Source organism: Nicotiana tabacum, chromosome 5 (assembly GCF_000715075.1).
Source record: "Nicotiana tabacum cultivar K326 chromosome 5, ASM71507v2, whole genome shotgun sequence".
In the NCBI taxonomy this organism is placed as follows: domain Eukaryota; kingdom Viridiplantae; phylum Streptophyta; class Magnoliopsida; order Solanales; family Solanaceae; genus Nicotiana; species Nicotiana tabacum.
Genome location: NC_134084.1, coordinates 91474965 through 91500224, shown reverse-complemented (window position 1 = coordinate 91500224; position 25260 = coordinate 91474965). Strand labels below are relative to the sequence as shown.

At 37.6% G+C, this 25260-nt stretch overlaps 1 protein-coding gene and 1 pseudogene across 1 annotated transcript; both read right to left on the bottom strand.

Annotated features, from left to right (window-relative positions):
- Window positions 1-2305: 2305 nt before the first annotated feature.
- LOC142180856 (uncharacterized) lies at window positions 2306-2740 on the bottom strand. The gene has a single exon (XM_075252953.1). It carries the CDS (start codon window positions 2738-2740, stop codon window positions 2306-2308), a length of 435 nt encoding a protein of 144 aa, XP_075109054.1.
- Window positions 2741-3828: 1088 nt separating this feature from the next.
- Window positions 3829-8437, bottom strand: LOC107764420 (E3 ubiquitin-protein ligase WAV3-like; annotated as a pseudogene).
- Window positions 8438-25260: the final 16823 nt, after the last annotated feature.

Sequence of the window (25260 nt, the reverse complement as noted above, 5' to 3'; positions counted from 1 at the left end):
TTCATATGCAACAACTAAACTTTCATACATGTAATTCCATCTAGTCGGACAAGGTTTAGGAACCTTTCTTTCTCTAAGGCCAAATTCATCACATTTTAAAAATATTCTCTAAGTCTACTTCTACGGTTTGAATAAAAAAGCCAATTAAGAGCCATTTTAACCTTTTCAATTTCAACATTTAATATTTTCATACCATCACTGGCGATTAAATGGTAAATATGACAAATACATCTAACATGGAAAATATTACTAAATGCATGATTTAGTGTAGTTGTAAGCAACCCTATAACATTAGTATTACTAGAAGCATTATCCATTGAAACTGACATTATTTTATCTCTAATGCAAAAATATCTACAAATATCTGCAACTGTGTTAGCAATAAACTTACCTGTGTGACGTGAATTAATTATTCTATAAGCAATAATGCGCTTTTGCATTTTCCATTCCTCATCAATCCAATGAGTGGTAACAGTAAGATAATCATAGTCATTACCACTTCTACCAATATCAGTAGTAATAGCAACGCGATAATTTATATGAGTAAATAAATAGCGCAAATATTGTTCATATTCATGTTTATATTTATAAATATCGCTCTTTACGGTTGCGCGAGGCCTTCCTTTATAAGTAGGATTAAAAACTCTTCTAATATAATGCACAAAGTGAGGGTTAGAAGGAAAACTATAGGGTAAGCACATAACAATAACCATTTTTGCCAATTCTTTACGATCTTTATTTGGATCGTAATATAAAATTCCACCGGTAACAATGTTAATTTCAGGTTGAACTAGATTTGACCTGGTACTAGGGTTAACCTCAGTACCAACACTTGTCCCCTCTTGCACAACTTTCATTTAAAGATATCTAGCTTTATCTCTAGGGTGTGTCTTTATGTGTCTAGTCAAAGTACCCGTACTGCTACGGTCTCCAGTATATTTATGAGCCATCAAAGACCCACAAGTTTTACATTTAGACTTATTTTGAGCTCTTAGTTGAGTAAAAAAGTGCCAAACAAGAGATGTTTTGGGCCGTCTAGAAGGTTGTCTATTAAAAGTAGGGGGTACTACAGGAGGGTTAGGCAGAGCATCATTTGGATTATTATCAGTTGGGTTAACAACATGACTAGTAGGTGTATCATCTAAATCCGGTTGCGTTTAATCTAAATCATCATTTTCCTCATCATTTTCATCGATAGTTTGATTAGGATAAGGAGCATTCATATAATCATCATTCAATTGTTAACCTGGTGCAATATCATGGCAAAATTGACTATCGGTAAATTGAAAACAAGGGTTATCACTATCAAGAATAATAGGCGGAGGAGGACGGGTAACAGGTCTGCGTCGGGGAGTCGGGGGAGCAGTGGTATTGGCCACTAGTTTCACCAATTTTAGATTTTCCCTTAACCTTACCACCAAATATTTTTTTCAAAGAAAAGTCCATATTAATTATAATTATACAAACTAAAACAAACAAAACTATAATATTAAAACTTAAGAGTTGGAACAAGTTTACCGAATTGACGAACAATTTCTTGAAAATTGTATATCGTTGAAGACTTGAATACTTCAATTCACCAACTTCACAATTTTTCACAAATTGCAGTAATAAAGTAAGGAGTTATAGAAGAAAATTAGAGAGAGATTGATGATTTTGTGAGTAAAATAAAAGAATGAGGGGGTATTTATAGTTGAGAATAGGGAAAAAGTGTAATTATAAAAAGTTTGGGGGCCAAATGACTATTTTTTAAAAAGCCAAACCGCTAAATTGGCAGGCCAACGGCTAGTTTTTAAACTTCCAACCATTGGCCAATTTTAATTTTTTTTTTTGAAAAATAGTCGTTGGGCCCGGTTGAACCAGCCCAGGCCTGCCAGCCGGTCCCGGGCTCGCGGTCTCAACATGGAGGACCGGCCCACAGTGGGCTCCTAGGACCGCTTGGGACCGGACCGTTTGGACCAGCCCGTTTAGCCCATGGTCTCGCGGTCCCGGGCAGGTCCCGGATTGGGACCGGACCACAATACAACCTTACATGTGCATTGGCTATTACCCTTTTATTTTTGTTATACTTGAAGTTTTGATTGTGAACCTGAGGATAACCATGAAGCTTGAAGCATTTGTCTTTAGTATGACCTAGCCGTTTGCAGTAATCACATAATGGTCTAGTTCTGTTAGTGTTTGGAATGTTAGCATTGGGGGCATAATTGGTTCTGAAGTTATTGTTTCCAAAATTGTTGGCATATCCTGAAGTGTTGACATGAAGGGAAACAGATTCTGCAGCCAAATGATTTGTAGGTTTCATCTCTCATTGCTTTTCATCTTGAATGAGCAGTGACAAGGCTTGTGCCATTGAAGGCAGTGGATTCATCATGAGAATGCTACCCCTTACTGCTGTATAGACCTCATTAAATCCCAAAAGAAATTGAATCAATCTCTTGTCATGTTCCGCCTTGTGCATATTCTCCTTGGCACCACAAATGCATTGACAGCTGCACTGTGTCTTTGCACTGAAGGTGCTCAGTTCTTCCCAAAGCTTCTTCAGTTGAGTATAATAGTTAGTGATATCCAAAGTACCTTGGGGTAGATCATTGATCTCCTTCGGAATTTGGTACAATCTCGCATCATTGGTCTGTTCATATCGATCTTCTAGTTCTCTCCACAGTTCAACTGCATCATTAGCATATTCTACACTATCTGCTATCTCCTTTGATAGTGAATTAAGAATCCAATAGGTCACCATATCATCACAACGTTCCCATTTGCTGAAATTTGGGTGACTGAGGGTCAGGTCGTTTGCACTCTCCACTGATAAATCCAGTCTTATTTTTGACAGATAAACCACGCAAAACAAAGCGTTGCCATGACCTATATCCAATTCCACTAAAGGCTATACTGACTAACATAGCTCCAAGATTGTCTGAAGGATGTAAATAGAGTGAATCACTAGGATCAATTACATAATTAGGAACATCTTCTACATTTGGAGTAATACCAGTTCTATCGCTTTGATCGGTAACAACCATGTCTATTTTGAAGAAATACCTAGTCGAAAATCAAAAGAAACCTAGATCGAGGGCGAAATTAGGCACTTACACAGTATGTATTGAAAGGATTTTGAACAGAATCGAGAAGTCCTTTGGACTGAGGGACGACCGGTACGAGTGGATCGAAGGTCTCCATGCTCTGATACCATGTCAATTTACGCCAAAAGCGGATGAATTGTAGCTTGGCTAAGCTCCATTGGAGAGCTCTAGAAGTTTCGATTGAGAGAGGAGAAGAGGATTGATTTCAGAGATAAAAGAAATGAACTTCTCATCTTTGTATTGCTGTGTATCAGTACATATATACACACGAGTATAAGACAAAAATAACTAACTCTAACTGACAGGTAAGCAACTCTAACTGACAGCTAAGATGGCCTTTAACTAACACTAACTAACTGTACAATACTAACAGCTAAGGGTATAACGTATAAAAGCATATGAAATTACTACTTATTTATAAGAGGGACTACAGGCGCCTCAAGGTCAATATGTGTGCTTCCTGAAATTAAAAATTTATCTGAGGGTACTTCTATCATTTCAATGATATTCAGTCCATCCACGTGGGGTTCTAATTTTAACATTTGGCAACAACCGCTGGTACACATCTGTCCATCCACGTGGGGTTCTAATTTTAACATTTGGCAACAACCGCTGGTACACATCTCAATAAGAGGAATCTTTCCGGACACCTGAAAGCTACTGATTTACATACAGAGAGAAAAACAAAAGGAACAATTCAAGAAGCCATGCAAAACAGGCTAATTTTTGTATAGGATCACCTATATATAGATGAAATTTCACAAGGTATATCCCACAAAATTACTTATACCCATTTTTCCTTGAGACAAATCTTTCCTTATGTACATCACCCACAACTACAAAATTCTAAAGAAAAGCAACAAAAAAGCAATAACCTAACTAGTGCATCCCCCCACTTTTCTATAATTTACATTTTACCCTTACCATTTTCCCCTAGATCAAAGTTTATTCCTTTACAAGAATAGACAGGAGTATATTGACATACAAAAAAATTTCTCTAGTTCCATTCCAAAACTAATTATACTAAAAGACAAATGAAGTACATTTGTAACCTCTTATGATTAGAAACCCTCCCTGGTTATGTACTACTGTTACCTAGGTTTCGGCTGGGATGCTAATGACCATACCGGTCGAACAAATCTCTGAGCAGATGGGCTACCAAGTAATGTAGCCTGAAAGCGAGTTACCATCTCTACCATTGATGGGGTTTGATAGGCTTGGACGAGACTTGATCCATCTGTAGAGTCACCTCGTGCTGTTGCTCTCTGCCATGAGTGTGAGCTTAGTCCGGACAATATATATGCCCTTCCTGATGCTTCATAAACATGTCTGCTTGCCATTCTCTCCTGCATCTCCTTGAGCTCAGCATCAAGTGCAATACAGAGCCGGTCTTGAGATTTAGCCGACACTGACTCAGCCAACAACTTTCGGCAGTTTTCTAGGATGGAACTTGCACCAACCAGGTCTCCTTTCTCAGCAGCTGCTCGCGCCTGAGCCATTGCTTCAGCTGCTCGGAGTCTGTTCTGCTGCCTGTCTACTTCGATTGAAACACGCTCTTGTACAACCTTTTCAGGTCTCTTTATTTTAAGTTCTTCACTTCTGAGGGTAACTGTTTGTTTCGTCAAAGGATCCACATAGACACACTTAACCTTCAAAAGTGAATTTTCTGGGCTCAATGATTCGGCGGGGATATTGATTGAAACCAGAAAGTCCCTTTCTTCATCGGCATATAGATCTCCAACATCAATTGATCCCATCCGTCTATCAGACATTAAACGGTTTGGATAGCTTCCAGCTTTCACAGAGCCAAGCTGGACTCCTATTTGAAGACACTCGATGCTTACATGCAGATCCTTGACTACGACACTGAGGAGCCCACCAATGCATTGAGCAAATGCATCCTGTATTATATCTTCTGTCTCAACAAAAGAAAAGGTCCGTCCTGAAATCTCTGATATCGAATGCATTGATGAAGCATCATGATCCACACCAAACCCAAAAGCATGCACTGGAATTCTAAACCCTGAACTGTCTCCGCTGTGAATAGACAAGGGAAGAAGCAACTTGTAATTGGGTTGCTGCTGGTTACTACTACCATGATTATTGACTGTATATGTGTCCTGACCATCAGACAACAGAATTATACTAGCAACTGGGTTCTTTTCCCTGCGGTCTTCCATTATTTTGGCACCCTTTCTCAAGCCTTCAGCAATATTGGTTCCTCCATTAGCAACTAAGGAGTTTACAGCTTGTAGTGCTTGCTGCCGTCCTGTTTCAGACATCCGACGAAGCGGGAAGAGGCGACGAGCTGTAGAAGAGAAGGCGATTACTGCCAATCTATCACTGGGACCAAGATTCTGTATCACAAAACCCATAGCCCGTTTTAGTAGTGTAAGTTTGGTGCCAGCCATACTTCCACTGACATCAATAACTGTCACAAGGTCAACAGGGGCACGAGGCGTATGGGATACTTTGGGCAAACTAGCCTGGTTTCTGCAGGGATCTTGAACCGAAACTGAACCAGGAGCTTTGAGATGAACTAATACAGAAATTATTTGTAGGTATAGACCTTGGGACAGCGGGAACCTCTGGAAAAGTTTCAATCTTTACAGCTCTGTTGTCACAGATGTCTATTGAACTCTCATGCGAAGCACTTTTGTCAGTAGAATCAACTTGTTGACCCACAGGTTCATCATCATTAAAGATGGGCAGGTTCAGGAGCCTGAAATAATGGTGAAATATGCCGATTGGGGGTTGGACGACTTACTGGTGGACGATGTGTTACTGTCGTTAACGCATTATTTTGGGGCCAGTCTACAGGATTGATTCTAGCCCTCCCAAGGGGAGTATCCAGGCTGGGAAAATGAACAGGGATTTCTTTCCATTTTGCCCTGCAAACTGGGCAAATTTGGTTTCCATGTTTTACATTTGAAACAATACACTGGAAGTGAAATGAATGTGTACATTCAGCAGTAAATATCGCATGACCATCCCCTCGCTTCATTGAAGCCAAACATATAGAGCACGTTCTCTGCAAGTTGAAACTACTTACTGGTGAGATAAGAATAGAATAGTAAAAACAATTTAATGACATGAGATAGCATAAACTGTGGGAAAAGGTACAATCAGAAAAAATGCATCACATACTAAAACGCAAAGAACCATGACAATATGAGGCAAAGCCTGCAGTAGATATGCATAAACTAATATTTTTAGTTCTGCAACTATTACAGTAATACACTACAGTCCTAGAAGACAAAAAATGCCAATAACATTTTCAATGTCATAAGAAAGAAATTAAGCCTGCAGAGAACCATACACTGCCCATACTGAACACTACTGGTTCACCAGACAAATAGTACTACTCCTAAAAGGGCTCGCATTTGAATATAAAGGATTTAGCCAAAGTGCTCTATATAAGATTACCAACACAAAAGAAATTAGAAAAAAGCCTGCAACTTGAGCTTAAACTCATTAATCTCCTTGAGAAATAAGGGTCGCCATTTGTACATCACAGTAGTTGGGTTAAAAGTACATTTCACAATCAAAAATGGATTATATGTTCAGTTTTAAAGAAGCTTGAGGACATAGCAACAGTAGTGGTATGACAACATAAGGCATCTAAATTAACAAGATGAAAAGATGGCCATCCATGATCTTACTAAGAATATGATTAGCATCCCTATTAATCAAATTTGTTCCCTTATGCCACATTCAGCAGCCACAAAATAGATCTATGGCCCTGTCAATGACCCAAACTACGCTAAAGAGAAACACAACTTTCCTGCTTCCTTTCTTGGTTGGGACAAGTATGTAAACTTTAAGATGAAGAGTCTACAAAGAAAGTTGCAGAAAAAGCCATCTTTCGAATTGTCCAAGATATGTAAAATGCCTCTATTAGAGGAAGAAAATAACAAAGATCCTGAAAAGGACACATATAGTAAATGCAGGCCTTATCTTGGACGCGTTCATTTTGTACTTCGAGAAATCATAAAGTGTAAATAAAGGATGGAAACCGATTGCCAACATGGGCAAATGGGAAAAAAATGTGCATACATTTTTTGGATATTTAATAAGGAAGCTGCTGAACGACCACCTCTCTTTCCGATTTATTAAAAAGAAAATCTATGAGATGGTACAACGAGTCATGTGCTTGCAAAAGGGGCTTTTACGAACAAATCACATGCAAGAGCTCAAAATAGTTGATCTCTTCACTTTGCTCTACTTGAAAAGTTATGAAGTAAACACAAGAAAAAAAATCTCAAGTTAGTAATATTAAAAAATTGAATAGACTTATCATGTGAGTGATTTGGCAACAGAAGACACCTAAATCAATATGCTAAAAGACTGAAAAAGAGTTCAAATTGTACATACAATGATGACTATGCTTTTATTTTTCAATTAACTATAAAGGGGGAAGCATCAACATTTTTGAAGTCAAATATAACAAACACAAAAATAACAATATAGTAGACTTTTAAAACTATCTAGTATTACCATTTCATATCTTCTGTTATTTGGTTACTCACGTAAGAATTTAGTCAATATGAAAGATTAAGTACTTGGGTACCATGAATCATCACCAATCATAAAAAGGCAGACGACAGGTAATCAAAATCCACCAAAGGAAAACAGGGGATTGCCACATATTACATGACATAAATAGAAGAATAGAGAAGCAAAAGTAACTCCAACCAAATTGAGAGGGGGAAAGAAACAAAAAATGAATGCCAAAAATCTTAAAGAAAAGCATAAAAACTATTACTAGTACTACTAGATTGATAGATATCATTCTTTACTCATCTCCATAAAAATTAATTTCCAATATTACACATCACTTTCAAAATTTTCTGACCAACCAAACACATCTGCATACGGATTAAAACCCCAAAAAATATTCCATTTTAAGAATTCATGTATTACTCACCAAACAAATACTAGAATTCCAAAACTTATCAAAAAGCTTTAAAGACAAAGATAGATATACCTTAGAAGACCTACTAAAGCTCTTGGACAACTTCGACCCATGAGGCACCGTGACCGGAGGAGCACGTTGAATGTCAGCCGTCGCCGGCGAGATAAGGGCGGCGCCGGAGTTCTTCTCAGGCTCAGAAACAGAGGAAGAACTATCCTCTTCATCATCATTATCAAGTGTTCTTGGAATATAAGTACAAAGATTCAAACCCAAAGCCAGCTTCACTTTAGCCCATTTGCTTCCCATTTTTTTTATAAAAAATCAAGATTTTAAGACACCCTTTTCTCTTCTTCAAAATGGGTTTTTTTTACACAGCAATAGGAACAAATAACAAGAAAGTCTTAACCTTTTTTCTTTCTTTTCACCGAATGCAAAAGAGAAAAAGTTGAGAAAATAAATAGGTGAGCACAGAAACCAAGGAGAATAGAGAAGAGGGAAAGGGTCATAGAAGGTGAGCAGAGGGTTGTTTGTTTTGAGTTTGTGACTTTTTTGTGTTGTTTGGCGGCCAAAGCGGCCATCATCAGAATGGGAACTGAGCTGACTCTGTATGCATGCTGATTGAGTTGGGGGTTGTTATTTCTTGACCTGTGCTAAAAGTGCTTTTGTACCACTCCCTAATTACAAAGATACCAAACACCCCCCCCCAACCCCATTTTCAACCCCACAATTTTATGTAAAGGAGAAAGAATTACTCCCTCGGTTCCAAAAATAAGCAATTTTTTAGTTTTTTCATATATATTAAAAAATTTATCTTTTAACATTAATTATTAATAAAATTGACCATATTAACATTTAGTATCTCTTCACATAAATACTCTTAATACATACTCCAACACTATTTATTCCAAGGGCAATGTAAGAAAAAAATAATTAATTCATTCTTGCAATCTGAAAAAATAATTTATTTTGGACCAAAAAAAGGCCAAAAAATCACTTATTTTGGACCGGAGGGAGTATAGTCTCTAAAATAATTCTTAGATATTTTCGTTACTATAAATCATCATATGATAAAAATGAGAATTTTATAGTTAATTATTTCTAAATATAAAAATATAAAATTTATTTTGGGAAAAAATAAAAAAAAATATGTACTACATATATTTTTGTTCCTATTGAACACCTACACTCAAATCAAATTGTATCTATCAGGCATGTTTTGCTGACATGGCTTAGTAGGTGTGCCACACTTGATTCTCAGCGCGTAAGCTATGGTTTTTCACACAGAAAAAAATTCTCCTTTTCACTCAGTTTCCCAACCACAATCTCCTCCAGCTTCTACCACCATCCGGCACCATCCACCTTCTGCAATCCGGGTCTTTGAGCCACCCTCAAAGTAGTACCTAACACCAACCATGAAAACTCCATCGGCATTGTTAGTACCGGCAACGATCATGCCGTCAACTGAAAGTAAAGATTCTTCAATCTTCAACTATCCTTTCTTGATGAATGATAGGAACCAATTTTCCCTTTTTGTACATTTTTTCACTGATCATAGTCAAAACATGGAAAGTAATTTTTTGTATGAAAACGAGATAGGAAAATAAAATAGAAGAAAAGGATAAGAGAGAAAAGTTATGAAAACAAGAAAAAAATCTGTCGAAGAATTATCCACAAAATTTCCATTAACCCAATGTCTTATCATTGTATTTGGAGTCATCTCCAGAACAATTTCATTACATAATTCAATATGGTGAAAGTGATTACTAATTTTGAAAGGAAAAAAAGTGATTACTGGTAAAGACGTGAAGAAGAATGGCAAGGGCAAGGGGAAGGGGGGGGGGGGGGGGATGTAAGGGCTTAGGAGAAGACGAAAGGTGAGAGGGGATGAGATTCTGAAGAAAAAAGAGAAATTGTTTCTAATTCTTTTTACTTTTCCAGGTGTCGCATGTTAATTTATTTAATTTGCCACGTTGGAGGTGCTTGGCCCCATGCTCTTAAGTTATTTTTGAGGTTGTGCTAACCGTGCCTGATAGACACAATTTGACTTGAATTTAGCTGATCAATAGGAATATATCTTAGTTCAAAGTGTCTAAATAAAAAAAATGGACAAATAACGTTATGATACACCTGGATTAAGTACGGAGATTAAGAAAGAAAGAAAGATTTTCATTATGATTATAAATATGTCATTATATATATATATATTAGGATCATTTTATTATAAGTAAAATAAAAGAAAGTTTTCAAATATAAAAATATATTATTATTTTTTTATAATATATTAAAAAAGAATGACATAAAAATGTATGAGTCAATTTTATCTCATTTTGTGCAAGAGTCTGATTTTTGGAGTTCAAGTTAATAATTTGATAGTACTTAATTTTAAAACGAAAACAATTAAAGATGTTTTTGTTTAGCATTATTTCGTAGGAGTATATGCATGATCATATTCATATGTAGTTTTTTCTTTCTTCCTGATATTGTTAGACTGGAGGTAAGCTGTAATTGCGCAATTGCCTTTTAGTTTATACAAAGTGTTTTACAAATTTTCTATTTAAGAAAATGGGCACCATTTTGATATGGTTAAAAAAAAGGGTAAGATTATCTTGCACAACATTAACTCGAGAAATTTTTTCAGTTTGTAGCTTGACTCATCAGCATTTGTCAAAATGTTGTTTTCAATACTAATATTTGTATAACATAATTTGTATAAACCTTTGACTAATATTTACTCAGAGTTGACAATTAATTTAAAAGAACCCTAAATAATAAATAAATAAATAAACAAAAAATAATACTAATAAATAAGAGAAAATAAATATTTCCCACCAACAAGGAAGAATACCGGGGAGGGGGGGGGGGTTGGTTGGGGTTCCATTCGTTCTTTTAGTGGAATTGGGCTCCATCATTGTTTGGCAAATGGGCATAAGCATCATTAGCATGGCAAGAAATATTAAAAAGGGAAAAAAGAAAAAGTGGAGTCAATTTGTTGGGATTTTCCTAATAATGAAATATGATCCCATGGTATGATAAGTACTCCAACACGTGCGCTTAATATTCATATTTCATTACTTCTAATAAGTCATTCACCCCTATTTTTGGTCTGCTATCGGTCAAGCTTTTTTTTTTTTTTTTAAAAAAAAAATTGAAGTATCTAATAAAGTGTTTTAAATTAATTATGGTGCTTGAAGTTTGAGGTCAAAAGTTTGAATAACACTAGGGTTGAAATTCTTTTTAAAATTATGATCCACTCTTAATTGGAAAAAAAATCAAATTGAAGCATCTAATAGAGTGTTTTTGATTGACTTATAATGTTATATTTGACGTAAAAAAATTAAAATACGTTTAAGTCCCCGACAAATTAAAAAGGTGAGATTAGAAATAAAAAAATTTAGGTTGAAATTCTTTTTAGAAGTATTTAGTTTTTCAACACAGTGACATGCATATTAGGATTCTCCTGGTCAGCTCTTAATTAGCCAAAGCAATCTAGATCAGAAACTGATGACTGAGAAGGAAATCTTTGAAATGATTAATCTGTACTGGATAAAGACGTCCTAGAACGACTCGTCAGAGGATCACAAGCGTCCCCAAAGACATTTCCCCCAAACCAATGAACTTAAAAATTCATCAAGTGTAAGGTATGCGATATGCTAGAAATACTCCTAACAGATTGGCGTGATATTAGAAAATAGTTATAGTGAGGGTGTCCTATAAATTTTTTCTTTTCTACCATTGTAAATCATCTTGATACACCTTTATATATGCTATTATATTGAAACAATAACAAACATATTGTGCTCTCTTCCTTAGCATTCCTATTATCTATTAGTTCAAATCAATAAAAATCTCTTTGTTTTGCTATTTAATACTAATATAATTTTATTTTTTTATTATTATCGTAATTGTCTTATCTTTTATTGTCAAAAGTTCAATAACGTTGGGTTAACTAATTGTTTATGGCATAGAATACAAATTCAATTGCTAGCATATTAAATGAATTTTAGGTTAAATATTTTATTGTTGGGGCCAAGTAATTATATGATTATTCCAAAACATCACTGATCATTTGATTAATTTTTTGTTTGTTGGAAGAGAAACATCATGGTTGATGTTCAAAGCAGATCGCAATCAAAACGTTCGACTCCAAATGAGTCTTACCAGAATTCACATCGGCAATAAGTGAATATTTATCTCAAAGAAATAGAAATAGAGAAACTAAAAAGGCCTAGCCAGGCTTAGGTGAATTTACAGACCATCAACACGCTTGAAACCAGAGATTAGTGCGGTAATATTGGCCTTGACGAGAATGTGAACATAGAATTGTCACATCTCCTTTTTACTACACCACGGAAGGGTACAAGGGAGTTTTTCCAATTTAAGTGATAATCAAAACGGGATTAATTATTTAAAATTTAGAGTCGCTACTTGGGATGGTTTGTTTTCTGGTGTACCAAGTCACCGGTTTATTTAAAATCCCAGATCGAAGAAATTCGACTTTGCTTTTGAAGTCTGCGAACCAGAAATTCTGAATAAGGAATTCTGTTAACCCGAGGGAAGGTGTTAGGCACCCCCGGATTCCGTGGTTCTAGCACGGTCGCTTAAACTATTACAATTGGTCTATTATCTGATTTTAAAACAATTTTGAACCTATGTGCATTTTTACTTTAAACCGCTTTTAATTCATTTTAGGAAGATTTCAACGTTACACAAAATATGTCTTTGGATCACGCCACATGAAATGCACCCGCGATCCGCGACATATTTATTTAACGTTGTTAGGATTTGGATTTGGGTCACATGAAATGCACACCCGAGTTTAGGAAAGTAATATTATTAAAATAACCCGCCTAAAGCAACTACGCGTTTTTAACTTTGCGAGGGCCATGGAAATTTGTTAAATGGCACGCCTTGAATTCTAAGGATTTTAAAAGAAATAATTAAATGAGGGCCACGCATTTGAGATTTTATTTGGCGCGGCGCACCTCAATTCCAATTTTTAAAAGGGAATTCAAACTACATTTGGAGGGCCATAAATCATTTATGTTATTGAATATGGCTCGCCCCAACTAGTTAATAGCCTAATTGATTAACACTAAATATAGTTAAAGGTTCCATTTAAATTAATTAAGATGGTTTATGTGAGGGAAAATCAATCCATTATACAAAAAGGCTTGAGCCAATACAAGAGGACTGATGGTCCAACGAAAGAAATGGACCGGATCTCGTTCGAAGAACTTTCAGAATTGGGCCTCATAATTGAGCCCAAGTTCGGAGCCCTGCAGCTGCTGAGCACCAGGCTCAACATCGAATCCTTGTAATGTATGAGCAAGCTTGAAGTTGCAAATGAATTCAAAGGGACAACAACGAGACTAATACATATGCAAGCAAACTTTGGAATCGTCTTTAACTTATCAATAGCCAATTACATGACATCCAATAATGATTTGATCTTGAAAGCAATTGTGAGTTCCAATTCTAATAACTCATAGTAGTTAGCGGAATATAACAGTTTCAACGTCATAACAACACGGCTAATCACATTACTTTTGTACAGAGGTTACAATATCAAATTATTTTTGGTCATTCAGCATCTAATACCACCAATAGTCTTTACCAGCAAACAAATTACTAACCCAGACTCCTAAATGGAAACTTCAAACAAACAACTGAAATTAAGAAAAGTAATACAGAATACTGCATATGCAAATACCTATTATGAATGTCCTTGAAAGTCCCTTTATACATATACACCAATTCAAATCCATGAAATCCAAGTAGCTAAGCCATAATTTGTTCCATGTTTCAAACCAAAGCTAATTCTAGGACAAAGAACTTAGCAGGTATACCCAACAATAAGATGATTACAAACATAATCATACTATATTCAACCATAAATATACTCGACCAAGCTATTTCTGAACTAAGTAATACACATTATGCATGAAAGTGAAAGAGACAGAAGTGAGAATTCAATAGCAACCATCATCCTATTTGTTCATATTTCAGATTCAAGCTTCAGACTATATTTAAGTGGTGTCCGTGGAATTGACAAATACCTGAAATGAAAAGAAAGGGGATGTAAGGTCAGCAGTAACAACAACAATAAGCAGCAGCAGAAATAAACCTCCCAGAACCAACTTTAAACCAAGAATTGTTGTGCAGCAAACAAAACAAGCAACCAGAACTTCAAACCAAGTCCTTTTAAACCATCAAACTGAAATGTTTCAGCCCAGATAGATCAGAAACTATTTCAGGAATTAGAAACTAAAGAAATCACAAAAAGAGTTCAATGAAACAGTAAAATCAGTCGTTTGTATTTTCTGTATTTTCGGCTCTTCCCCTGTTCTCTATCTCTGTAATTTCTATCTTTCTATATCTCTCTGTATTCTTCAGTATTCAGCCCCCTTAATAGGCATTCAGCTTAGTGCATTCACCATCATCAATTCATCTTTTTAATTTTTAATTATCCACTTAATTAGTGCAATTCTAACTCTACCATCTATTAGAAGCTTCTTAAGTAGGTGAACACCCTTTTTATTAAACAGTTCTCAAGGTACCCCTCATAACCCCCTGTTAATTACTTCTTCTGCCTAAAACTAACAATGAGTCAATTTTGAACCAATAGTTTAGACCTAAAGGATGGGTCAATCTTGAACCCAAAGCCTAAACCAAGAATCAGAAATCCAAACATGACTAATTCGAGTGAGAAGCAATCACAAAAGCCTAAAACACAAACTAATCATTGATTTTCTTTTAAGCTAAATACCAAACTGGAATCAAACTAAACTAATCATATTAACAAAGGTCCAATTCAAGCTAATTAATCAAAAGTGCCAATAATTTAAAATAACGTTAAGAAAATGAAGAATATCAAATAGCAAACTTGAAAAGGAAGTACCGAAAACTGACAAAAATGGACCCTAGATTAGTCTAAAGGGAATGACCAGGTTCAAAATTTTCAACAAATTCAGACGAAATTCATGCCATTCGAAGAATTATTGAAGAAGAAGAGGAGGAAAAGAATAAACGAACAAAAACTGGACGAAGAGAGAAAAAGAAACTTACCAATTCAAATCTTCTAACTTGACTGCTCTTATAATTTAATCCTCAAGTAATGTCATCCGCTTGTTATTTGTCAAGAACAAGCGAACAACGTTAGTTCAGGATTAAATGAATCTTGACCGCTAAGAAAATCTCAAGGGATGAACGAACTTGGCTATGGTTTTTAGGGCTTGAAAACCTAGATTGAAGATTCAAAGAAGCTCGGGCCATGTTTGAGGGAAACAGAGTAAGGTTTTGAGAAGAGGGGGTTGAGGTGGTTATACGGTGGCGACGTCTCTAGAGTTTGGTTAGAGACGAAGGGGTTGAGGGGTTCTGAGGGGGGATGTAAGGGAATTGGGTATATTAAATTGGGGGATTAACACGAGCTGTTGGATGTGGGTGAAATCAACGACTCAGATCAAAGGCCGTTTTAAACGGCATCGTTTGGTTTAAGTGGGAGACCGGACTAGGTCAGGGGATGGGTCGGGTTGTGGGTGAGATGGGTAATGGTTGAGAATCTAGACCGTTTGATCAAACTAATTCAACGATCTAGATTAAAATGCCTGAAACGGCATCGTTTAGATGAGGCTGGACACGGACCGAGTTGGGGGCTGGTTTTGGGCTGGACTAGGGCGGGTTTCAGGTGTATTTGATTTGGGCCTCTTGAATTAAATTGAATTTGGTCCAAATTTGATTTATTTCTCTTTTATTTAATTCTTTTCCTTTTCTATTTATTTCCAAACTATTTTTCAAAATTAAAACTAAAATCCTAAATTAAATTATAAAAAACCCAAATTAACTTAAAAAATACCAATTAACTTTAAATAATACTTATCACAAATAATTAAATACCAAACTAAAAGAAAATCACAAAATTTTGACATTAAACACTAAAATGCAAAAATACGTTATTTTTTGTGATTTTTTCATTTTGTAAAACAACAATTTAGTAAATTAACCCGAAAAATGTAAAAAATCAAATCCTAAGTGCATATGCTATATTTTTGTATTTTTTAATGCATTAATAAAATTAAACATGCACACAAAAACATGCAAACAATTAGGAAAATCGCACAGTAATTCCTAGAATAACACATAATTAAAGAAAAGATCTAATTTTGGGAATTCTTTTGGAGTAATTCGTGTGAGGCAAAAATCATGTGCTCACAGCTGCCCCTCTTTGCCCGGAAACACGAAGAGTTTTCGTGCAAAGATAAAGTGAGCGGATACGAGCGATTTTTGCCCGTTTGAATACTCCATGGGAAGCATTTTTTGAAAGATTTGACCGAACATCTGCTTCAAAGGTTTCTTACATATCCTTGGCTATAAAGGAATCAGGTCAATGTAGTTTGAGAAGTTTCGGTAGCTGGGACTACCATGAAGCTGTGGTTTCACTGTTACTGCTGCTGCTGCTGTTAATACTGCTTACTGACCTTCTTATTACACAATGACAAAAATGAAAAAGCTAGACTAAGCTATAATCTATGCTTTACAAAGATTTATTTTCAAACTTGTTCTTGTGGCTGTTGTTGCCTCGTTGACCTGTACTTTCCTCAGAAGTTCCTTTGTTGCTGACTTGAAGTGTATTTTTTAAGACGCTTTCCCTTTTCTCCAGGCGGGTACCCAATTGCTGAACCTCTAAACGTCTTCCTTTAACCATTGTTGCCCTTCCTCTGTTCTACAGATGGGCTCCGGATTACTTGAACTTGAATTGCTTCTTCCCTTCGTTCTCCAGGTGGGTTCTTGATTATTTTGAAATTTGAATTGTATTCCCTTGTTCTCCAGGTGGGCTACTGATTGCTTGAACTTGAGTTGTTGCTTCTTGTTTTCCAGGTGGGTTCCTGATTGACGAACTTGCATTGCTTCTTCCCTTTGTTCTCCAGGCGGGCTCCTGATTACTTGAGCTTGAACTGTATCCCCTTGTTCTCCAGGTGGGCTCCTGATTGCTGATACTTTAACTATTGTTCCTTGTTCTCCAGGTGAATGCCTGATTGCTGATATTTCAACCGTCTTTCCTTGTTCTCCAAGTGGACGCCTGATTGCTGATATTTCAACTGTCTTTCCTTGTTCTCCAGGTGGATGCTTGATTGCTGGTGTGAACAGTTTCTCCTTGTTCTCCAGGTGGATGCCCGATTGCTGAATTTTTAATTGCTTTTCCTTTGGCTTGTTCTCCCTTGTTCCTCCAGGTGGGTGCCTGATTACCAATACTTGTGTCAATCTTCCTCGAAACTTGATTTGTTTTCCCTTGTTCTCCAGGTGGGCCCCTGATTACTTGGTCATGCTCTGCTTTTTATCTTTAATATCCGTGTTGTTCTTCCCTGTTCTTCAGACGGGCATATGACTTTAGCAAAATAGACAACAAAAGAAAATTTTCTGCCCCAGTTTGGTAACTAGGCGCATCTGTGAGTGTTAATTGAATCCTTTTACCAAATATCTCTAACAATCTGCAAGATATATCCATTGTCCAGGAGGGTCCTGAAAATCTCTAGTAAGTTTCCAAAGCTACATTATATTTTTTAGAGGTATGCCTTCCGTCGAATCTTGCTATCTAAGACAGTCTTAAAGCTACATCTCATTATCCATGAGGGTCCTGAAATTTCGAATTAAAGCTTATCTTATGAATGACAATTTCAACGCTAAACTGTACTCTCTTATAACAACACTTACTTATCTAATGGAATGCTTAAAGTTATGTCCCATTATTCAGATGGGTCCTGAAAACTCTTATGAGATCTTTGAAGCCAACTTATATTCCTTTTGGTGCACATTTGTCCTATATTTACTACTTATGATTGTTTTGGATTTTAACCTAGGTCCCATTTTCCAAGAGGGTCCTGAAGTTTCGAATTGAGTCTTGTCTTATTTAAAAAAAAATGAAAGATTCAAACCAACCTATATTTTCACAAAGTAGAGCTTATGCTAGATATTGTACTCATGAATGTTTTGAATTAAATCTAAGTCTCATTATCCAGGAGGGTCCTGAAAATTTCCACTTAAATCGGGGGAAAAGGTGGAAAAAGATGGTGTTTCTTCTTGGGGGAAAAGGTTGAGGAAGCAGAAAATCATAACCACCAGTCTGGGAAAGAAGAGAAGTCAGAATCTTTGTTCTTATAGGGTAAAAAGGTGGAAAAAGATGGTGTTTCTTCTTTCTTGAGAAAGTAAAGCGGAAACGGGTTCTTTTTGGTCCCTTTTTGGCCAACCCGAGAGATAGAGGTTATGAGAGATTCCCCAAATTACTTTGAAATCCGAGGCCTCTGGGGTAATGTCCAAAGTGTATCTCAAATATGCAAACTTCGAAGCTCCACTTATAATCCTTTGGGGTGCATTTATGCCACATTATGCTACTCATGTTTATTTTAAATCTTAAACGAAGTCCCATTTTCCAGGAGGGTCCTGAGAATTTTGCGACCAAACCTGCCTGGTACTTGCTTTCCTTACAGAGTGCTTCCTGAAACAAATGCCATCTTTTCCCCTATTTCAAATCAAAGAAAATCTTGTCAGTTTAAAACGTGGCGGCTAGTTGTGGCATTCTTGCTGAGGGTGGTTTTCTCTTTGCCATGCTTTGCTTCGTTCGACTGCCTTGAACTGGTCGAAGAGACTGTTTTGACCTTCTAACTGATCCTTAACTGCAGGATCCCCCACCGTTGTTTTCCCTTTCTGACCTTTCTGTCTGAATTCATACATCTCCCACGACATTACTGAACCATTCCACCGATTTAACCTTTGCTCACACTCTATGTCCCACTTTTCATCATACTATCTCTAGCATGTCCTAGCCGTATTTTGCTTTGTGCAATTTTTGAATCTGGTAGTACACTTTGTCATTCCTTCTTATTTGTTGAAACAAGGCTAACCTTGGAAGAGCTTAGGAGGAGTAGAATTAACAGCAATGAAATGCAACGATTTTGAGAATTAAGAATAAAGAAGAAAATCCAAATTTGGATAACTATTGGAGATAGGAAAAGAAACTTATCTGAGTGGAGTCACTGGCACCAATGATCATGGTATGCATTTTGGATTAATCAGCCAGTCTTTTTAACCAATCTCCTTTCCAATTGTTTTACTTTGTGCTCCAAGATTTTCACAACCCAATTTTTACTTTCCGCCAACTTACGGACCATGTTCGACTTGTAGTGCCCTGAAGGATTTTCACCGACAAACCTCTCTCATTTGTTTATTCCTCAATTCCTTATCGCCTCATGGTGCCCGCGAAGGTTTTCACCGATTAGACTCTCTCATTTTTACTTTCTCTCAGCTTTTGTCGCCTCATGGTGCCCATGAGGGTTTTCACCAATAAGACTCTCTCATTTTTTGATTTCTCTTGCTTAAACCGGAGTGTTGCCCCTGATATGAATTTTCTTTACTTGTTTGATTTGGCATCTCTTTGAAGACTGATCGGGAGGTCTTTCTTTGGACAACCATGTGGGTTCTTGGATATGTTTGGAAAGAAAAGGGTATTGAAAAGGCTCCAAGCATCTCAAATGGGTTAGAATTACAACTTTTGGAATCAGATTTCTTATCACAATCACAACTTCTGCCCTAGTTTTTTTGCTTGGGGATTTTTTGATATTTTATTTTACTATGACCGAGCCGTGAGACTGCCTACATATCCTTAACAGGAATCAGGTTAAACGTAGTTCACACCTGAATTTCCTTGTTGTTATACTTTCTCTTTCACTTCTTTTCTTTTCTCTTTTTTCTTTTCTTTCTTTTCTCTCTTTTTCGTTATTGATTCCAAAAGAGGGGTATGAAAGAAATAAATAAGGCTCAAAAGGGGGAACAAAGGGTAAAGTGTTTAGATATCACAACAAATTGCCTTCGTCATTTCAATCTTTGAAATAATGCTAAATACAAACAATCAACAATTATACCAAAGAAATTATACATAATATCTCTTGACTACATCAGAATTGATAGCCATGTCTACACATTTACCTTCAATATCTTTTAGATACAAAGCACCATTGGAGAACACTCTCGTCACAATGAATGACCCTTGCCAATTTGGGGCGTACTTGCCCTTCGCTTCGGCCTGGTGTGGAAGGATGCGCTTTAATACTTGCTGACCTACTTCAAACTTTCAGGGATGCACCTTTTTGTTGTACGCTCTTGACATTCTCTTTTGATATAACTGCCCATGACACACTACTGTCAATCTTTTCTCATCGATCAAACTTAACTACTCCAAACGGGTTTTGACCCACTCATCATCATCAATCTCAGCCTCAGAGACAATCCGAAGGGACGTGATTTCAACTTCTGTAGGTATTACTGCTTCAGTGCCATATACCAACAAATAAGGAGTTGCACCTACTGAAGTACGGACAGTAGTGCGATAACCCAACAACGCAAATGGTAATTTTTCGTGCCATTGTCTCGAACCTTCTACCATTTTCCGAAGTATCTTCTTTATGTTTTTGTTGGCTGCCTCGACTTCGCCTTGGGACGATATGGGGTAGAATTGCAATGTGTAATCTTAAACTATTGACATACCTCTTTCATCAAATTATTGTTAAGATTAGCACCATTATCCGTGATGATCACCTTTGGGATTCCGAATCGATAGATGATATTTGAGTGAACAAAATCGACCACTGCTTTCTTGGTCACCGATTTGAAAGTTTTGGCCTCAACCCACTTGGTGAAATAATCAATGGCTACCAGAATGAATCTGTGCCCATTGGATGCTGTTGGCTCAATTGGTCCAATGACATCCATACCCCAAGCAATGAAGGGCCATAATGCAGACATTGTGTGCAACTCGGATGGCGGAGAATGAATTAAATCTCCATGTACTTGGCACTGATGACATTTGTGCACAAAACTGATACAATCTCGCTCCATGGTGAGCCAATAATAACCTGCTCGGAGAATTTTCTTTGCCAGCACATATCCGCTCATATGTGGTCCGCAGACTCCCGAATGTACTTCAGACATGATAGCCGTAGCTTGTGTAGTATCTATGCATCTTAACAATCCAAGGTCTGGAGTTCTTTTATACAAAACTCTTCCACTTAAGAAAAACCCACTTGCCAACCGTAGAATTGTTCTCTTTTGATACCCCGTGGCTTGCACTGGATATATCCCCATTCTGATGTACTCCTTGATATCGTGGAACCATGGTTCGCCATCAAGTTCTTCTTCTATCATGTTACAGTAAGCATGCTGGTCTCGGACTTGAATACGCAGAGGATCGACATAAGCTTTGTCCGGATGGTGTAACATTGATTCCAAGGTAGCCAAAGCATCGACAACCTCATTATGGACCCTTGGAATATGCCTGAACTCCACTGATCGAAATCGTTGACAAAGATCATGCAAACATTATCGGTACAGTATGAGCTTCAAATCGTGTTTCCCATTCTCCTTGAATTTGATGTACTAGAAGATCCGAGTCTCCCAAGACCAAAACTTCCTGGACATCCATGTCTGCAGCTAGCCTTAAACTCAAAATGCATGCCTCATATTCAGTCATATTGTTGGTGCAATAAAACTGAAGCTGAGCCTTAACAGGATAGTGATGCCCTGTTTCAGAAATAAGCACAACCCCTATTCCAACTCCTTTCATGTTGGCAGCCCCGTCCAAGAAAAGTTTCCAACCTGGTTTCTCAATCTGCTCCATTTCGTCGATATGCATCACCTCTTCATCGAGAAAATAAGTTTTCAATGTCTCGTACTCATCATCGATCGAGTTTTCGGCCAAATGATCGGACAATGCTTGGGCTTTCATCGCAGTCCGAGTCACATAAATGATGTCAAACTCTGTGAGCAAAATCTGCCACTTCGCAAGTCTTCTTGTCGGCATAGGCTTTTGAAAGATATACTTCAATGGATCCAAGCGCGAAATGAGGTAAGTAGTGTAGGATGACAAATAATGTATCAATTTCTGAGCCACCCAAGTTAGGGCATAACATGTCCTTTCCAGATGAGTGTACTTAACCTCATAAGCCGTGAACTTCTTGCTAAGATAGTAGATGGCATGTTCCTTCCTGCCAATGATGTTATGCTTACCCAATACATAACCAAATGAATTTTCCAGGAATGTTAAGTAAAGAATCAAAGGTCTCCTTGGTTCTGGTGGAACCAACACAGGTGGGTTTGACAAGTATCCTTTTATCTTATCAAATACTTCTTGACACTCATCAGTCCACTTGACCGCAACATCCTTCTTCAGCAACTTGAAAATAGGCTCACAAGTTGTCATGAGCTGAGCAATAAACCTGCTGATGTAGTCCAACTCAATGCCTTGACGACTGACTATGAACCCCAACAGCTTTCCGGATGGAACACCAAATGTGCACTTGGCAGGATTAAGCTTGAGGTTGTACCTGCGAAGCCTCTGGAAGAATTTCCTCAAATCCCCAACGTGGTCGGCCTGATGCTTTGATTTTATGATCACATTATCTACGTATACCTCAATCTCCTTCTGTATCATATCATGAAACACAGTAGTCATTGCCCTCATATAAGTTGCCCCAGCGTTCTTCAAACCAAATGGCATTACCCGGTAGCAATAAATTCCCCATGGCGTGATGAATGCCGTCTTTTCTACATCTTCTTCATCCATTAGAATTTGATGATAGACGGCATAGCAATCCACAAAAGATCCAATCTTACGCTTGGCACAATTATCGATCAAAATGTGGATATTAGATAGTGGGAAGTTATCCTTCGGACTTGCTTTGCTAAGATTGCGGTAATCGACGCATACTCTGATCTTGTCATCCTTCTTTGTCACATACACGACATTAGCCAACCAAACAGGATATCGAGTGATCCGAATAACCTTTGCATCCAATTGCTTGGTAATTTCTTCTTTAATCTTCACACTCATATCAGTTTTGAATTTCCTCAACTTTTGCTTGACGGGAGGAAACACTGGATCAGTGGGCAATTTGTGGACTACTAAATCGGTGCTTAAATCCGGCATGTCATCATATGACCACGCAAAAACATCTCTGTATTCGATGAGTGCTTTGATTAACTCTTCCCAGATCTTTGGCTCGAGGTGGACACTTATTTTAGTCTCTCGATTATTATCTGTGTCCCCTAAATCGACTGCTTCTATTTCATTCAGGTTGGGTTTGGGTTTTTCTTTGAAGTGAATTAACTCCTTACTAATCTCTTCGAAGGCTTCATCCTCATCGTATTCTGATTCGCAGTCACAATCTACTTCTTGAACTATTATTTCAAAATCAGATTGATGTTTAAGACTGGGCTGAGGATTCCTTATGCATGCCATGTCATTAGAACCAGCGTAAAAAGAACTATACAGAAAAGAAAAGAAAAACAAAAAGGAAAACCATCAGGAATGATGAAGAAAGATAAATTGCATTTCATTGAATGAAAAAAGATAACAAGGTCTGCACACTCAAACAGACTGAAAGATAACAATCTGGATTACAACCCTGGAATAACCTAGACAAACTGAAGGAAAATCAAAATAAACTACCAAAACTCCTTCCGAATGGGAAGAGGAGTAGCTTTCAAATTACTGATCTTTGCACTTGGCCCAATGAATTGCACATCTGCTTGACTTGATCCTTCTCCAGTTTCCACCATGTTAACATCACTGAACAACCTCTCGAACCCCTTATCCAAATCTCCATCAACATCATCCAATGAACTATGAACCGTTGTTGTTGGGCACTTTTTGGCACTGGGCCTAACAAATGATCTGGACAGCCGTGGGATGGGCTTTGGAAGGACCCACACCCTTTGCCTTAACTTTCTGGCTCTTCTTACATCCGCAACTATGGACTTAAACCCCAGACCAAAGGTATCCAGGTTTTTGGGAAAAGATACTGGTTGTATGATGCCCTGCAACGAAACACCCAAACCCTTGTCAGGTATGAAGCCATTCTTCAACATCTCAGAAGCCACTATGACTGACGTTGCTATTACCTTAGGAACTGGAATGCTTTTCCCCTCTGGGATCTTTTCAATTGATACTGCGTCAAAGACCTGATATACCCATGGCCCTTTGTCATCTTCAACTTCGATGAAAGGTATGATGGCATCACTTTGGGTACACATATTATCCTCACCGTGTACCACAATTTCCTGTCTGTCACATTCAAATTTAACCATCTGGTGTAGTATTGATGGGACTGCTTTAGCTGCGTGAATCCATGGTCGACCTAACAGCAAATTGTAGGAAACAACTATATCTAGCACCTGGAACTCCATTGTGAACTCAACTAGTCCTATTGTCAACTCTAGCACTATATCCCCAACTGAATCTTTGCCTCCGCCATCAAATCCCCGCACGCAGATACTGTTCTTATAAATCCTCTCATCTTCTTCTTTCAACTTGCTCAAAGTGGAGAGAGGGCAAATGTTCGCACTGGAACCGTTATCGACCAATACCCAGATAACCGCGGAGTCCTCACATTTTACTGTGAGGTAAAGAGCTCTGTTGTGCTCAGTACCTTCTACAGGAAATTCATCATCGAAAAATGTGACTCTGTTTTCTTCGAAGATTTTGTTGGCTATTTTCTCCAAATGATTCACGAATATCTTATTGGGAACGTGCGCTTCATTCAAGATTTTCATTAAAGCTTGACGGTGCTCATTCGAGTGGATTAGTAATGACAATAGCGAAATTTGAGCAGGCGTCTTTCTTAATTGTTCCACGATAGAGTAGTCCTGTAGCTTCATCTTCCTCAAGAATTATTCTGCTTCTCCCTTAGTTACGACCTTTTTTACCAGCGCCGGATTGTCTTTTGTTCTTCTTAACTCCTCGGGAGTAAAACACCTTCCCGAGCGAGTCAAACCCTAGGCTTCACAAACTTCTTCTTTGACCTCCTTCCCTTTGTACATCACTGTTACCTGTTCGTAATTCCATGGAATAGCCTTGCTGTTGATTATTGGTAACTGGGTTACCGGCTTGATAATAACCCGATCTGCACGGGCACCTTCCATAATTATGACGGGTTTGCTGGCCGCTCCTAGTACGATTACCTTCACCCCTTCCTGTTTTGTTGAAACTTTGCTTAAAGACCCCTTCTCAACTGCCACAAATGGCTCAACACTCTTTTTGCTCGACTTGAGCACTGACTTCTCACCTGCTGATTGTTCAATTGTCTTGACTCCACTGGACCGAATCATCATGATGGTCTGTGATGGCTTTCTGGGCTTTCCCTCCTCATGCACTATTTCAATCATATTTGCCTCTTGGTGGGATGGCATTGGACTCCTGTTTATATTGGGTGCCTCGGA

What these genes read in the sequence shown, in the direction of transcription:
- LOC142180856 (XM_075252953.1), bottom strand. Translation starts at nt 2,740, where the DNA reads ATGGTGACCTATTGGATTCTTAATTCACTATCAAAGGAGATAGCAGAT.